This window comes from Vigna umbellata, chromosome 7 (assembly GCF_029865625.1).
Source record: "Vigna umbellata cultivar VRB3 chromosome 7, Vumbellata_1.0, whole genome shotgun sequence".
NCBI lineage: Eukaryota > Viridiplantae > Streptophyta > Magnoliopsida > Fabales > Fabaceae > Vigna > Vigna umbellata.
The window spans coordinates 50,615,520-50,632,902 of record NC_142171.1 but is presented as its reverse complement, the minus strand read 5'-3'; the positions used below and the strand labels follow the sequence as shown (position 1 = coordinate 50,632,902).

The following is a 17,383-nucleotide window of genomic DNA, read 5'->3' as shown; positions in this document are numbered from 1 at the left end:
GTACTACTATATTAATTAACCTAACAACCTTTTCGTCTTATTCATATTTAAATTGCAAGAGAGGTAACAACCTATGAGAGTGAGAATTGGAATGGGTTTGGAGGTGTTTGGAGGAATGAGAGAGAAAGAGAAATTGAAGAGAGAGGTGACAGTGGAAAAGACAGACTCAATGGAAGGAGATGAGGGAGAGGGAGAGAGAAAAGCAGAGAAAGACTGACTCAATGTCAGAAAAAACAAATCATACAATTTCACCGTTAGCCACCTCGACCTTTTTTTAACGTCGTTGGATTTGGAGGACTAAAATCAAAGTTTCCTTAAGAAGGAGGACTAAAATGTACCTTAGTTTGAAAGAGGGACTAAACCCAAAATCGTTTGATAGTTTAGGGACTAAAAACATATTTAACCCTATTTTTTCGACCGGAAGATGTATGTGAGATCAAATTGGCTGGTCTAGGCTAGCCCCCATGTCTCATATATATATATATAAAAGAGATATGTCACTTCTATGATAGATAATAGATTAAGGGAGAAAAAGAATGAGAAGTTAGAAATGCAAATACATCCAACCATATATTATAGGCTTTCATGCATTCATATACATTATGTATGTAGCCATAGTATACAAGATTTTATTTTAGACCTACAAACAAGACCAAACATATTATATGTACTAATACTAATTATTCATTGGAAGATTATATTGGCTAACTTGTCCTTTGACAATAAACCTTCGCCAATACCAGTGTTTGCTCCAAATTGCATACATTGAATCCAAAGGAATTCCTTTGGTCTCGGGCAAGAACAGTATGACAAAGATGGTGATGACTGCAATCCAACTCGCGTAGAAGAGGAAAGCCCCAAACTTAAAGTGGCAAAGCATTGTCAAGAAAGTCTGAGATAGAACAAACACGGCGAAGAATTGCACTGCAACTGCTATACTTTGTCCAGTGGATCTTATCTTTAAGGGAAAAATCTCACTTGGAATTAGCCAGCAAAGAGGGCCCCAGGACCAACCAAAACCTGCAGCGTAGAAGCAAAACAACACTAGTACCAATATGGTGTTGTCCTTTGAAATGTTCTCTGTACCATGAACACCACTCGCCACTGCCAGCACAATAGCCACCGCAAGCTTCACAATTATCAAAACAATTTACTACAGACTCAGTGCAAAATATATGAAATCAATTGCAACATTTTATTCACTAAAAGCAAACAATAAATATATCTTTGAACGTAACTTATATCTAAATTTATGCAGTCACAAACAAAACCATAAATATGCGTTAAAACTTTATTAAAGAATGGAATGACGCACCATGCAGAGAAGCATTTGAAGGCCACCGGCTATGAACAAGAATCTTCTGCCAAAGCGATCGACAACCGCAGTTGAGACGAGGATGGAAGAGAGGTTGACGAGTCCGAGTATAACGGCGGAAAGCAACGCAGAGTTATTGCCTAAGCCCACAGACTGAAAGAGGTTAGGAGCATAGAAGGCCACAATGTTGATCCCCGTAAGCTGCTGAGACAGTGGAATAGCGAACGCCATAACCAACTGAGGCCGATATTGTTCCTCAAAAATGGTCCTAACACTTTCCTTTTCAATGGCTTTGGAAACCTGCGACGATTGGATGAGTTGTTGGAGTTCGGGTTCCACGTCAACGGCGGGGCCCCGAATTTTGCGAAGGGCATTTCGGGCTTCATCTATGTGGTCGCGTTCTATTAGGCTGCTGGGAGTGTCGGGGATTAGCAAGGCACTGATTGTCATGATGATTGCGGGGACCGTGGCGAGGCCCAGTGACAAGCGCCACCCCCATGGAAACCTCGCCGTTCCGTAGTTTATGAAGTTCGCCGCCACCACGCCGATTGCGATGAAGAACTGGAAGGCCGTGTTGAACGCGCCTCGCCATCTGGGTGGAGCAATTTCCGACAAGTACACTGGCGTTGCCTTTAATTTGTGAATTGCGGGCATGAAACATTGCCAAGGGATGATAAATTAGAAAAATCTAAAATAATTACTATTAAATTTTTTATTCAATGTAATTGTTTTTAGTTATTCAGAGACAAGCTTCATCTTGTTGCCACAAATATCTGATCTCATAGCTCATCTAGAATCCTGACCTTGACTTCATTAAGTTAAAGACTCCAACTATGTCTATCATTTCACAACCGAAATTAACGTTATTTCGTGAGTATAAATCATCAGAAGTTTCATACAGGGAGGACATTGTTTTACATTTTTTTAAATAATTTTAGAAACTAGTTTGTAGATAATAGAAGTGAGAGAAAAAATACAAGGTGAGTAACAATTTAAATATGTTCTTAATTTTTAAAAAGAAATTGAAAAGAAAAATACTACTCTCGATAATAATTTTAGTAGCCTATCAACCAATTTATTATTTTGAAAAAAAAAGACAAATTTCAAGAAGCAAATATGCCCTAATATTTCACTCCTTAGATTTCTCTCAACTTGGTTTAATGGTTTAATGATAGTTTCTTCTTGCACCTTCATAAATCAAAAATTCTAAATTTATCTTTTATTTATTTTGAGTACCAGAAAACAAAAATTAAAAATATTTTGGAATATATAATTTGAAATACAAAATTGTAAATCATACATTTCAGTTTGTATTTCAGATTATATATTCTGAAATATATTTTATATTTTATATTTTATATTGTAAGATGCACAATCTGAAACATAAAAAATATATTTCAAAATGTAAAATTCAAAATACAAAATTTATATTTTGGACTATATATTCTGGTATACATTTGTTATTTTGTATTTAGTATAATGCACACATATTCAAAATAAAAAAGTTATAGTCTATAGTTTATTCAAAAATACACAATAAAAAGTTTTGTTTAGATTGTACAATATAATTTTAGAAAGAGTTGGCTGAGAGAAGGGAGGGAGGAGGAAGGGGCCATCACTACAGGAAAATCATTGATTACCGGCGGGCTATTAGGGACGGCCTTAGGCCTTCGGTAAACTTTGTTTACCGAAGGATTTTCCGACGATCTGTAAAGTAGTACATAATTGGAGGATTTTGGCCTTCGGTAATCGACATGGGACATTACCGAAGGAACTTGACCTTCGGTAAGTGGTTGGTGTATAAGAAATACAATTGTGCATTATGCAGGTCTGTATGTGCTTGAAAACTGTTATGCAGGTTTGTTTGTGAACAGTTTGGTTTCATAAGAAATACAATTGTGCATTAGATCTGTCTCCAACTTACCGAAGGCAACTACCCACGTTAGGTTATTACCGAAGGCTTCCGCCCTTCGGTAATTACCTAGGGCCAAAAGCTTTCGGAAATTACCGAAGGCTAGTGAAGGTGGAGAAGAAGAAGGTGATAAGTGTGGTAGAGTTGGTGAGACACCAACAGAGGTAGAAGAAAGGAAAGAGGTATGCGCTGGTGAAAGAGAATGAAGACAAAGATTGAAGACAAAAGTAAATGAATAGTTTCAGAAATTTAAGGAGGCCTAAGAAGAAATGTGTGAAGGTGTAGGAATGACTGTTTCTTCTTGCACCCCATAAAATCAATAAATCTCAAATTGTTTCTCATTAAAATTATAATAGAAAGATGAGAATTACTTCTATACCAAATTCTACAATCCCAAAAATATTTCCAAAACTTGAAATATCTATTTTAAAATATATTGAAAAAGATATTTTGAAATATACATTTTAAAATATAATTTTGATTTAAAAATCTCATTATAAATTTGGAATATAATTTTTTTGGAATATAATTTTTTTAAAATACATTTCCATTTCAAATCGTGTAATATAAAAATACTTTTGAAATATATTTTAAATACATTCTAATATATATATATATATATATATATATATATATATATATATATATATATATATATATATATATATATCGAAACGTGTTCCTGGTCTTTATTCAGAATGTATTGAAAACAATATACTACAGGATGAGAATTCTGAATATGGGTTGTTAGAATCTTTAAATTAAAGTCATTATATGATATAATTATTAAGTGATCTATTAATATTAATTTTATGACTAAGACATAATTGTCATGAAAGGTTATTGTGTAGATACTCTTAAATAATATTTTAATTTGATGAGGAATCGAATTCGAATTATTAAAATATGAAATGTGCCTTGGTAAGGTTGGTTTTCATCGTAATTATTAGAAGTCTCACATCGAGTAGAGATGAGACCAATTTCGAGTATATAATTGAGTGCAAATCTCACCTTACAAGTTAATAAGATTGAGTTAGATTTAAAGTTCACTTCTTAACATGGTATTAGAACCTAGTTCGATCCAAGGACTTGAGGGTTATGGACCCAACACACCTCTACTGGTGTATCGCGACTCATGTTGACAGCGATCACATGCGCCGAGATCACATTTTCATCCTCTTTCTAGATTCATTGTTAATCTGATCAGGTCTCTTTTGTTTCTTAGGGTTTCTCTCTCTCTCTTCCAATACCCCTTATGCGACCAGTGTGTCTAACTTATCAATCTATATTGATTATGTCCTTGTGAACTTTTCCGTTGATAAGTTAGGTATAACTAAATATGTGACTTGGGCATCAAACATCAAACTTTGACTTGAAAGTTAGGAGTATCTTGATCATCTTACTCAAAAAGGGACTAATATTGCACCCAATGAATTTTCCCATTGGAAGAGAATTGATGTTGAGTTATAGTTCTCAAGAACATAATTTATTTTCTTTAAAATATTATTTTTTTGTGCCTATAACACATGTTTTAAAGTCTAAGAACAAGAAAAATATTATACACCAATAATGCTCAACGTCTTTATGGTGTTTGTCACGATCTTTTCATTGACAAAGCTTGTTTTTATGCGTCCTGATCATAGCACTCCTCTTGTCACGTCTCCTTCATGCCATTGTCGTGGAGCATTGAAGGTTCAACAAAGCTGCTTTGAGAAACAAAGTATGCCCATTTACTCCTTTTTGTGTCGTGCTTTAATTGATGTATTGTGTTTGGTTGGATTGGATTTTGTTTAGGGTTCTTTGTTTTTGTCGAAGGTTATTATAGGTTGTATTAAAAAATTGGAAAAAATGTGAAGAGAATATATCCCTTGTGTGGCTACTCTGAAATTGCCTACAATAATACACCTATAAGCACGGTTTCGTAGTTAATTGGAAATTTTTTTTCTCACCACCCATTACTAAAAAGTTTCAAGAAACTAGTCATTTTAATTAAGTAAAAAAGTAAGACCAAATTTTTATTCCTTTTACGTAAAATTTTCAAGCCCCAACTAAAATATTGTACTTCATATATCCTATTCTATATATAATTTTTTTTACCAAAACATGCATTTTAATGTAATAAGTATAGTAATAAATTGACACATACAACCTCAAGATGATTTCATTTTCATTCAGAAAAGAAAAAACTACATTTTTCATTGGCAATGTAATTCGTTTTCATGTTATTCCTAAGAGATCTTAGTTGTCAATAATTACTGAGGATTAAGGTCATCGATAATGTAACCCGTTTTTTTCCATTATTAACGATGCATCATAGCCTTCGATAATTATTAACGGTCAAGTTCTTTAGTAATTACTGACGGTCCACACTTGTTGGTAATTATCAACGGTGTATTTATTAATAGATTTTCTATCGTTGATAATTTGTTGAAAAATTAACATTATCAACATACTTTAGTACTTAGTACTTATCGACAGAAGAACACTAGTACATTTAAAGGAAATGGCACCGGTTTAATTCGCTAATAGGCACCGGTTTTTGAACCGAGGCATATTCAGACGAGGTAAAAAGTGACCAATTTTATGCCTCGGTTGTGGACGAGACAAAAAACGGTACGTTTCGGTCTCGGTTATCAGAACCGAGATTGTCCTTCTCCTTCTACTGCCTCGGTTGGAGGCTAAACCGAGGCAGTAGGGTCTTTTTTTTTATTTTTTTTTTGGTTATGCATTATCAGTAGGGTTTTTGAACAAGCAGAGAACTCAGATTAAGCAAAACCCTCACCCCTTTTTTTGTAGATCTGAACACATTAACTTGCTTTGAAAATGATAACAAATTAACACAAGAATTTAATTTTGGTGCCTCAAGCAAATTAACACAGAAAAGTTAACACAGACAACATCAGATCTGACCCTAATTTTACTCCAATCTCAGATTCAAAGAAGCAAGTAAAACAAAATCAGATTCAAAAAACCCTAATCTGACCCTAATTTTACCCTAATCTGACCCTAATCTCAGATTCGCACCACCACCATCAACATCAGAAAAACCCTAATCTGACCACCACCACCACCACTATCACCGCCGCCACCATTGACGCACCACCACCGCTTGCTCTTCCCTCCAGAGGCGACGCACTCGCAGGAGATTTTGGAGACCGAGAGAGCGACGGAGCGAGCCAGCGAGAGAGTGACGGAGCGAGAGCGAGGGGAGAGAGGCGCGAGAGCGAGGGAGGCGCGAGAGCGAGGGAGGCGCGAGAGCGAGGGAGGCGCGAGAGCGACGGAGGCGCGAGAGCGACGGAGGCGCGAGAGCGAGGGAGGCGCGAGAGCGACGGAGGCGAGGTGAGGGGAGGGAGGCGCGAGAGCGACGGAGGCGAGGTGAGGGGAGGGAGGCGCAAGAGGGAGGGAGGCGAGGTGAGGGGAGGGAGGCGCGAGAGCGAGAGGGAGGCGAGGTGAGGGAGGCGTGAGAGCGAGAGGGAGGCGAGGTGAGGGGAGGGAGGCGCGAGAGCGAGGGAGGCGAGAGTGAGGGTAGGTTTTCGTTCACTGGGGAAAATATTTGGGGAAATAAGAGGGTTATATGCCTCGGTCCTTCTGGCCCGAGGCAGTAGAGGCTGATACGCCTCGGTCCCTTCTACCAACCGATGCAGTATACCCCTTTTTGGTACCGGTTTTTTTTAACCGTGTCAGAAACCACTAATTTGGCACCGGTTGCTTTCACAACCGAAGTAGTAACCCTTTTTGGCACCGGTCAAATCTGAACCGAGGCCTATAAGGTCTCGTTAATTACAAAACTGCCACCGTGTCTGAATAGACAGCGGTTTGGTGTAAACCGAGGTCTATTGTGCGAGTTTAAAAGCCCATTTTGTACTAGTGGAAATTAGTCATTAATTCAAAAACAATTATAGTGTTTGTGATAAATTTCACATAGTCTATAAATAAAATTAATTTGTTATATAAATAGGATAGCTTTCACTTTATAAATTGATGTAATAAAATTGAGTTAAAATTAAATATTTGTTATTAATACAATATTATAAACTATTTTAATGTTAAATTTATGATGTCAAAAAAATATGTGATTCTTTTCAATTTTTCATTTGTATATGGAATTACACACTTAGAATGCTTATGTACATTTGTGGAATTAATCCTAATTCGAAAAAAAAAAAGGAGAATAAATGTTAATTCTAGCAAAAGCATCATTTTCCTTTAACTTTTTTTAAAAAGGCTTAATACCTCTTTTTGTCCCTCTTTATAAGGGAAATGCTCAAGTTCGTCCTACCTTTTTTAAAAAGTTCAATGTGGTCCTAAGTTGTGAAAAAAGTGTCCAATTAAATCCTTTTCTGGTCACGGCATTAAATATTTAACGATCCACCTGACAGCGTGGAGTGATCTGTGCAACATGGCTGTTTACCTTCATAATGTGGCAGTGTCAGTGTTTTTCATTAAAGTTGACGTGGCAGTGGAAGTGATTAAAAAATTCTGAGTTAGGGTTTGGGTATTCGAAATTGTGATTTGGGGATAAACATTTTGATCGGTTGCGTCCCATTCCAATCAAAACAACGCCACCAATGAAGATCCTTCGGGGGGACAATGCAGGTGGGAACATAGTTCACAACATTGCCATGTGTGCTGGGACTGAACCCTTACCTTGTGATGTTAAAATATTAGGAGCTATTTTCTCCCATCCTTACTTCTGCAATTCGGAGCCAATTGGACCCGAAGCTATTACAGGGCACAAACAACGTTTGTTCTATTTAGTTTGGGACTTTGTGTATCCTTTTGCGCCGGGTGGCATTGATAACTCCATGGTCAACCCCTTCGCTCCTGGGGCACCAAGCTTGGATGGACTTGGGTGTTCCAAGATTATTGTGTGTGTGGCTAGTGAGGATAAAATTAGGGATAGAGGGGTTTGGTACTTTGAGGGTGTGAGAAAGAGTAGGTGGCAAGGAAAACTGGAACTGTTTTAAGAGCAAGTGATGAGAACGGAGAGTGTGATTTTGTCGTCGAAGCCCCTGGTTGAAGAAGCATCAACGGAGAATCCTCCCACGGCCATTTTTTGCTGGCTCTGTTTTTCCTTTCTAAACACTAAAAACAACTATATTGTTGTTAGGTGTAAGAATTACAAGAACTTGACAATTAAATGTAGTCTTAGAGTAGTGTGGGGCTTCCTTTTTCTCTCTCAAAAAGGGTAAACGCACAATTTGCTCTGCAGATTTCATCACCCAATTTGTATTTCCAGTTCTTCCAAAATGCTTATCCCCAAATCGTGATTTCGAATACCCAAACCCTAACTCAGAATTTTTTAATCACTTCCACTGCCACGTCAACTTTAATGAAAAACACTGTCACTGTCACGTTATGAAGGTAAACAACCACGTTGCACAGATCACTCCACGCTGTCAGCGGGATCGTTAAATATTTAAAGCCGTGACCAAAAAGGATTTAATTGGACACTTTTTTCACAACTTGGGACCACATTGAACTTTTTAAAAAAGGTATGACAAACTTGAACATTTCCCTTATAAAGAGGGACAAAAAGAGGTATTAAGCCTTTTAAAAAGTAATCGAAATGAGTAGATTTTAAAAAATTTAAGCAAAAAAATCATGGTAACACGACTTTAACGCAAGCATTTTTAAATTAAAATTGTGTTTAATGATTACAATTTTACACTAGTGCAGTCAGAGGAAACGACACCGGTTATTTTCGCTCATAGGTAGCGGTTCCTGAACCGAGACATATTCAGGTGAGACAAAAAGTGGTAGACTCTTTGCTTTGGTTCCGAACCGAGTTACTTTGTCTCCCTCTACTGCCTCGGTTGGAACCTGAACCGATGCAGAGGCAGTAGGATCTTTTTTTTTCTTCTTTAGCCACCTTTGTGCTTCGGTTCTAATTTGAATTCCAAATTCAAACCCCGAAACTGAAAAAAAATCAAGATTGCAAAGAAAGAAGCCCAAAAATGAATTTGAAACGAAATCCCAGTCTCACGCCCTTCTTTCAACTCTTCGTCCACCGTCCTCCGCCGTTCCACTTCTTCTGCTAGACGAGTGACCAGAATGGCTATGAAAAACGTTAAAGATGAACAAGACTCGCGCTTAGAGAGAATCTCCTATGTATAATAAATGAATCACTACTTTAGAAGGAAAAACACTTTTATGTTAACTAATATTAAAATAGAAGGCCCTAATTCAACCTTTATAATAAATGCATCAATGAAAGCACATGATGAAAATTAAAATTACTAACATATGATTTATATAAAAAGTTTACTTACTTGATTAGTGAAACCGACCCCAAAGCCAAGTAAGATTCGACCTAAGATGAGCATGAAAATATTTTCCCAAGCCAGGAATTTTGTTTCACGACATAACCACGCTGTTTCACAAACTCAGATAACAAAACTGGAACCCCAAAATTAGATGAATAGCTGAAACCCTAAGTCGCAAAAACAAGAATAGAAACCCCAAATCTGAAAATGAAAAACCTAATTCTCCAATTCTCAATTTAAGAAACCCTAAAATGCCAAATCGAAAAACAATTCACTCCGTTGCCGCCTTCCTCGCAACGCGCCACCGCCGCCTTTGTCCGTCATCGCATCCCCATTTGCACCCAACACGCGTTCTTATACGAAACAGGAAACCCCTAAAACTCAAACGAAAACAGAGGAAGAAGGAGGAGAAGGAAACTTGCGCCTCGAATCAGAACGACCAACGTCCTTGCGCAGTCGTCTCCATTGAAGAAGTCGGAGTTGGAACCTTCGAGGAAGCGCTGTCGCTATCAGACGCAACCTCGCCGCGCCTCGCCGCATCTCTCCACGTCTTCGCTGGCCACTCACCTCCATCATAACACTCTCGCTACTCGTCCGCGTTCAAGGGAAGAAGAGAAAGGGAAGAAGCTTCAGCCTATACTACCTCGCTGCTCGTGCGCGTTCAAGGGAAAGAGGAGGATCTGGGCTTGCTCCGAAAGGAAAAAAAGCTGGACCCTTAAGCCCACTTGGAATCAGAAAGAGAAGAGGATCTAGGCTTGCTCTTAACAGCCTATACTGCCTCGATTCAAAATATAACTGAGGTAATATAACCATACTCTTTCATTTTTTCAGCTTAACCGATGCCTATTATATCAGAAAATAATAAAAAATGAAAAGTATAATGGCAATTTTAAAAATATATTGAACCTATATGCCTCGATTCTGATTGTAACCGAGGCAGTATGTGTTTTTCAAAAAATTTCTCAGTTTGTCAGCTGATTTGCAGAGGAGCAGAGGGTACAATAGCAAAACTTTATGCTTCGATTTCTGGCTTAACCGAGGTAGTAGACATCTTGCGTTTCGGTTTCTTTTAAACCGAGGCATATAATTTCCCTAAAACTATGAAAATGCCACCGTGCTTTTATACGCTTCGGTTTTAGTAAAACCGAGGCGTATATAACGCGTTAAAAAGACATTATTTTTTTACTAGTGTTAGTTCAATTCATTTTAAACACAACTTTAATTCAGTTTTAATAGAAGTTTTATAACTCTAATTTAAAATATTTTTAACTAAAATTATGGCATTTTGGTGGGCCTTAAACTTTAAAATTGTTTTAAAATAAAGTCTTACTATGTTGACACTTGATCAAAGGTAAATTGTGTTACCTTCACTCATCTTACCCACTCTTAATTTTTTTTTTCAAATGTGTCCATTTTAATAATTTTTCAAAAGAATTATCTCACGTGTCACCACTGTAACGCTGTATAATAAATGAATCACTACTTTAGAAGGAAAAACACTTTTATGTTAACTAATATTAAAATAGAAGGCCCTAATTCAACCTTTATTATAAATGCATCAATGAAAGCACATGATGAAAATTAAAATTACTAACATATGATTTATATAAAAAGTTTACTTACTTGATTAGTGAAACCGACCCCAAAGCCAAGTAAGATTCGACCTAAGATGAGCATGAAAATATTTTGAGCAGCACCATTGATGGCTCCACCGGCAAAAAAGATGCAACCACCAAAGATCATGGTGTTTCTCCGACCCAATGCGGTGGTGACACGACTGGCCAAGAGAGAGGATATTAATCCCGCCAGATGAAGGGAGGACGTAAATAGTGTAAACAGCTGATTATCATACACACAATACGCGTTTGTTTCAGCTCTAGCAGACTTTCTTAGTATCGACGGAAAGAATTCTTCAAGAAATGGTTTCATCGTGGTAACACCTCCTGAAATCACATATCACCATTTTTCTTTCAATTAAGTTCTTCCTTTGTTCCCAAATCATCACCAAAGTTTTACCCTTTTAAGAAAATAATAAAATAAATTTCATTCAATAACTAAAATTAGTTTATAAATATATTTAAATAATCTACACAATATTAAAAAAATACTCTTATTATCAATTCTATTATAAATTAAACTCGATAGAAGGGTTTGGAAAAACATAATTAAAATGCAGGCTAAACTAACAAAAATGAACACTGTGTCTCACAAAAAGACTTCCTACTGCAATTTTTAGATGGTAGCTGATGTGGGAATTCAGCATTGTTAATCAAAATATTAATTGTAAGAGTTAAACGCAAATTAATGCAATTGGTTGGTTGTAAAGTGAGAATAATTAGAACCAATGTGTCTTTTGTCAAGCATGATTTTCCTGGATACTCCTCTCTCTCAATAATTGTTTCATCCAAATTAAAGAAACATTTAATTCTTTAACTTTTAATTAACATAAACGTATTTCAATCTTTCAGTTTTTTCTCTTTATTAATTAAATTAAATTAAATTGTTATTTATAACTTTAATAAAAATAATTATTTATATAATCATCTTTTTAAACTGATTTGACCTTTATCAATATAAACTATTTTATTAATTATTTAACTATTTAGGTTTTATAATTTTTTTAATTTAATTAATTATTTATAATTAAATAATTTAATTTTGAAAAATATTTATTTTACAGTTATTTATTTTGTAAAAACCTTTTTTAATAAATTTAATAACATTCTTTTTATTATATGATACACATCCATATTAACTATATGTACTGTTTATTTTTTATTTGTTATCGGTTTCTTATTAATTAAGAGTCGTATATAACTCTTAAGGTGCCAAAATATTTTTTTTTGTAATTCATTTATTTCTCTCTACACTCATTCTGCCCCTACATTAATGATCAGAGAAAAGTTGTAATAACAAATAATTTTTTTCTTCTTTACAAAAATCCAAACCAAAAACAATTGACTTGATTAGACAGAAAAGAAAAAAAAAAAAGAGGCATGGCTGGTCCATATGCGTAATTACCAAACCAAATACCGCACTCTTTTTTGCATAATTTATTTTTTTTATTCTGATTATAAAATAATATACATTTATATTTATTTAATACATATTACAAAAAAAAATAATTATAAAAAAATGAATTTTTTAAATTTTAACCAATTTTTTTTTTCACACAGAACGGACAAATTAAAAATAATTATACAATTTGGAGGTAAGTCGAATTTCAAAAAAGCCGTTGACTCAATAATGATGAGTAAGTGGACTCAATTTTGAGCTGGACGCACGATTTTTAATTTTGTTTTTTTAAATTAAAATTCGCTTTCTTAGTGCATGATTTGTGTGTACAGTATTCAAAAATCCCAGTGACAAGGACTTCGGTGGTGGATTTTTATTTAAAACAATAATACACATTTGGGAAAGTCACATGGGATTTGGAATAAAAGAAAATTACTCACTTGAAATTTTTTTGCAAAAGATAAATTTTATCGGATGAACTTTTAATTAACAGATAAACATATTATGCAGAAGTTACATTTTAAAATATTTGGAATAAAAAATTATAAAATAACTTGAATTTGATTTTAATAGTTTTGTAAATAATATAAACGTGACAATGGAATTAATTAGAAATAAAACATCTCACAAAAGTCTAAAGTTAATTATTGTCAGAACCCATTTAAAACGCATTCAGAATTCGTTTTAGTGGAGTTCACGTGTCAAGAGAGAGGCTCGACACTCAGATGACAGACGCCAGATGTCAAGCGAAGAGGATCCGGAAATCAGATAGTGGAATGTAGGTGTCGGCAGATGAGCGGACGTTCGTTTTGAAGTGGGAAGCAAAACTGATTTTCTGAAAATTCACGTCACACTCTCTGCATGCAACCTTCTTCCTCAAACTCTGAAAATTTTCATTCCTCCTCCTTCTCTCTAAAAACCTCTCCCTTCTCTCTACCAAATCTCACCTTTTCTCTTCTCCGATCACCGTTCAGACGCCGTAGAAGCACTTCCAACGTCAAGAGCTTCCAGATAAACCGTTCGGTTTGTTAAGCTGAGCTGGTAAGTCCTTCTCTTCACTCTGTCATTCGTTTTCTTATACATGCAAACCCAGTTCTGGGTTCATGTGTGGATCACCATTCTCAAAATGAGTGGTTCTGATAGTGTTGGGTTGTCACTTGGTGTAGTTTGAATTGTCGAGCGTTGGCGGTAGAAGAACCTGTAGTAGTGAAATTGTATTTCTGCCTCTGGGGACGTTCGGTCATGCTCAGAGGTAAGGGAAGCTTATTAATTTAATTTGTATGATTGTGTGTTGCATGAACGTTCGTTGACTTGATGATTGGATATGAAAAATGATTGTGCTATGTTATGATGCATGAAATATATGAAATTTCTATGTTTGGATGGTATGAAATATGAAATTGATTATGATATGAATGTATAAAGTTATGAAACTATATGTTAATAAATGAGTTGGAATATAAATGATTCTGGTATGAAATTTCCCCTATGAAAGGGTACGTTCGTCACTGAACGGTCATTGACCGTTCGGTACTTTTAGTAAACTTGGTTAGAATTGGATTCTTTCATTTGGGAAGAATCCTAGTTGAGGACGAGCGTCTTCGTTTCATAATGTTGTGCATGAGCGTTCGGCCAAGCATAGTTAATTCTTGGTATTCGTTTATAAACTTAAGTATATCTATATATATATATATGTATATATATATATATATATATGTATTTTTATATTTTCGGTTGTTCTTAAACACTACTCCAAATGGTATATTATTATATTTATCAAATCTTCTATTATAAGTTTAGTAGTGCTCAGTCTTATACCAAGCGCTCGTACTGAGTAGTGCTCGGTCTTAAACCAAGCGCTCGTACTCGTTTCTTTTATAATCTATCTTGAGGAAAATAGCGTTCGTCCAACTTCAATAGAGTTCTCTTTCTACCGTGTTCGGTCATTGACTGACATTCGATTTTCTTGATGTTAAACTCAAATAAGCTAAGTATTCATAAACTATCGGTTTCTTCATGTGACTTCTTCTAAGTATTATTCGTTGAATGTCTTGAAATGTTTGTATCCATTGGTTCCGGCTTAGAGTCTTAGTACTTGGCATGGTCTTTTCGGTATTCGGTTGAAGCTATCAAGAGTCAGTTCATTTAATTGGCTCACTTTGTAATTAACGTTCGTTCCATTCGTTCTTGTGAATATATAGTTGTACTCGGTTTCTTTCTCAACCCGACAGTAACCCTCTCGGTCTTAATCTATTCTAGAACTGAAGACCTCTCTGTCTCGTTCCAAGTGTTCGTTCTCGTTCTGAGTGAGGATTGAACGTTTGGTATCTGGTGTCCTTAAAAATCTTTGAACAAAGATGAAATTGAAATGATTGATAATGAAAGATGAAATTGAGATGATAGATAATGAAATATGAAATTAAGATGATTGATAGTGAAAGATGAAGAAAATATGATATGGATGAAACGTTTTGGATTATGGACGAGCGTTCCGGGGAGGAATGACTCGGGTGGCAGTTGTTGAGGGTATCCCAGTTACTACATCACCCGGGTGCACGAACGTATGTAACTACACAGATTTCATACAGTCCGGACAGTCAGTCTAGTATTAGGCTTTGAATGAAACGTATGATGAATTATCTTGTTTGTTTGATTGTGTGAAATGTATGTTCATACATGAATTAAATTACATAAGCTTACCTATTTCCTGCCTTGTCATGTATTCCCGTTCGTTCGTCTTTGTCATTGCGATGATCACCCTGTGGGTGGGAGCAGAAGGAGAAGAGTTGCTGGAAGAACCATTGGAAGAGGCGCGAGAGAAAGATAACTTAGTAGAGGTAGAAGTGAAGACCGAGCAGTAGAACCGTCCGATCAATAGTAGTCTGATAGTAAGGTGACCGTTCGCTCACCTTTCCCCTTTGCTTTTGTTTTGACCGTTCGGTATAGGCTATTGTTCGGTCAGAATACTTATGGCGTTCGGTTTTTATTTTCTAGTATTTCTGTAAGGTCCTTCGGCCTTAGCAGTACGTTCTATCTTTTGTAAGAACTGAGCTGTAATATTATTATATGTGATCATTCTATTATATGGTTTTACACTGTATTTTTGGGATAAACACAACTATTAATTTTAAAATGTTATAACCTATATAATTATATTAATTTTATAACAAACTATATAATTATTTTCTAAACTATATATTATATTAATTTTAATATAAACTATATAATTATTTATTAAACTAATCAACATAATGTTGAATTATTTTAAAATTGTTTTGACCCACATAGTATAATAAACAATTTCTACCTACATAGTAAAATATTTTATCATAAAAATATACGAGGTAGCCGAGACTTAGTATTCCTTGAAATAAAGAATAGTTATTCTAGCATAATAAAATATTTTATATTCTAATATAAACGGTTTCTATTACTTAAATTATGTGCAAAGAAAAAAAAATAGAAAATAAAAGTCGTGTTCATACGCCAGAATTTCAAAACAAAATTTCCTAAATGGAAATCGCTATGAGTACGTTTTTAGTGCTAAATTAATTAAATTGGACATCTTTTTCTGAATTCAAACTTTAGTTTTAATTATTACACAATACATCCAGAACACCAATTCTATTTTAAAAAAAGAAATTCAAATAACTAGTAAGTATCCCGAACTTTTTACTTTAAAATTGAAATTCAAAATCGTTTTCATTGATTATGATATCTGAATGATAAAGTTGTGTGAATTGAACACGACTTATCCCAGACTGTGTAATTTCTTTTAAACATCTCGGTTCTGATAATTTGTGTAAAAAAATACACTAATTAGGTAAAAATAAACCAGGTCACAAAGCATTATAACCTAGTTTGTTACTCTTGTTATCATTCCGAGACAAAATACGTATGCTCATCACGAAAATAAATTATAATACATATACTGTGTTCGATGGATTGTTTATAGAGAGAAACTAATTGAAAGTGAAAGGTGAAAAAAATTAGAAATTAATAGTAAGAGTATTTTATGAAAGTACCTGTGATTCCGATGTCGTATCCGAAAATTAGGCCACTAGATGCAGCAACGATGCAAGTGATGAGAACGGAGAGTGTGATTTTGCCATCAAAGCTCCTGGTTGAAGAAGCATCAACGGAGAGTCCTCCCACGGCCATTTTTTGGTGGTTCAGTTTTTCCTTTCTAAACACTGAAAACAGCTATTGTTGTTAGGTGTAAGAATTAAATGTGGTCTTAAATAGAGTAGTGTGGGGCTTCCTTTTTCTCTCTCAAAAAGGGTAAACGCACACTGGCACGCTTTACAACAACATTTACCGGATGATAAACCGTCAAAATGTGATGGGTAGATAATCTATTCTGAATTTACGACTAATATTATTTATACAATCAGTTGTGTTATTATTTATTGAAATATTACTTCTTAATTCAAATAATCATTTTTCAATCTTTAAATAGTATTATGATGTTTCAATCTCTAATTCAATTTCCATAAGGTGGGTAGAATATTACTCATTAAATGTTGATAGGATCCTAAACTTAATTTATAACATGAATAGGCTTAAATATGCATTTATAAATTATTCTTCAATCTTAATTATATATAATTTAGAAAGGAGTTATGGTCATATTTTAGAATGTTGTTATGTTTGTATATGATATCATAATAGTTATAACTATTGTTAATTTTTTGTATCAATCATCTTTTATATATATATATATATATATATATATATATATATATATATATATATATATATATATATATATATATATATATATATATATATATATATATATATATATATATATATATATATATATTTTGAATTCCTTCTGTTTTTAATTGCAATCAACTTTCAATAACGACTCCT

The 17,383-nt window shown here is 34.7% G+C and overlaps 1 protein-coding gene across 1 annotated transcript; it reads right to left on the bottom strand.

The window, feature by feature from the left end:
* Positions 1-544: 544 nt before the first annotated feature.
* LOC124826399 (sugar transport protein 5-like) lies at positions 545-16,710 on the bottom strand. Its single transcript, XM_088093759.1, has 4 exons — positions 16,534-16,710; positions 11,117-11,436; positions 1,316-1,945; positions 545-1,129 (listed from the first exon to the last, which is right to left on the bottom strand). Exons 1-4 carry the CDS (start codon positions 16,667-16,669, stop codon positions 677-679), a joined length of 1,539 nt encoding a protein of 512 aa, XP_087949885.1. The 5' UTR covers positions 16,670-16,710; the 3' UTR covers positions 545-676.
* Positions 16,711-17,383: the final 673 nt, after the last annotated feature.

Coding starts and splice junctions, on each gene's coding strand:
- LOC124826399 (XM_088093759.1), bottom strand. CDS start 16,669: ATGGCCGTGGGAGGACTCTCCGTTGATGCTTCTTCAACCAGGAGCTTT. Junction 11,437..16,533: donor ATACGACATCGGAATCACAG/GTACTTTCATAA, acceptor ATGTGATTTCAG/GAGGTGTTACCACGATGAAA. Junction 1,130..1,315: donor TTCAAATGCTTCTCTGCATG/GTGCGTCATTCC, acceptor ATAATTGTGAAG/CTTGCGGTGGCTATTGTGCT.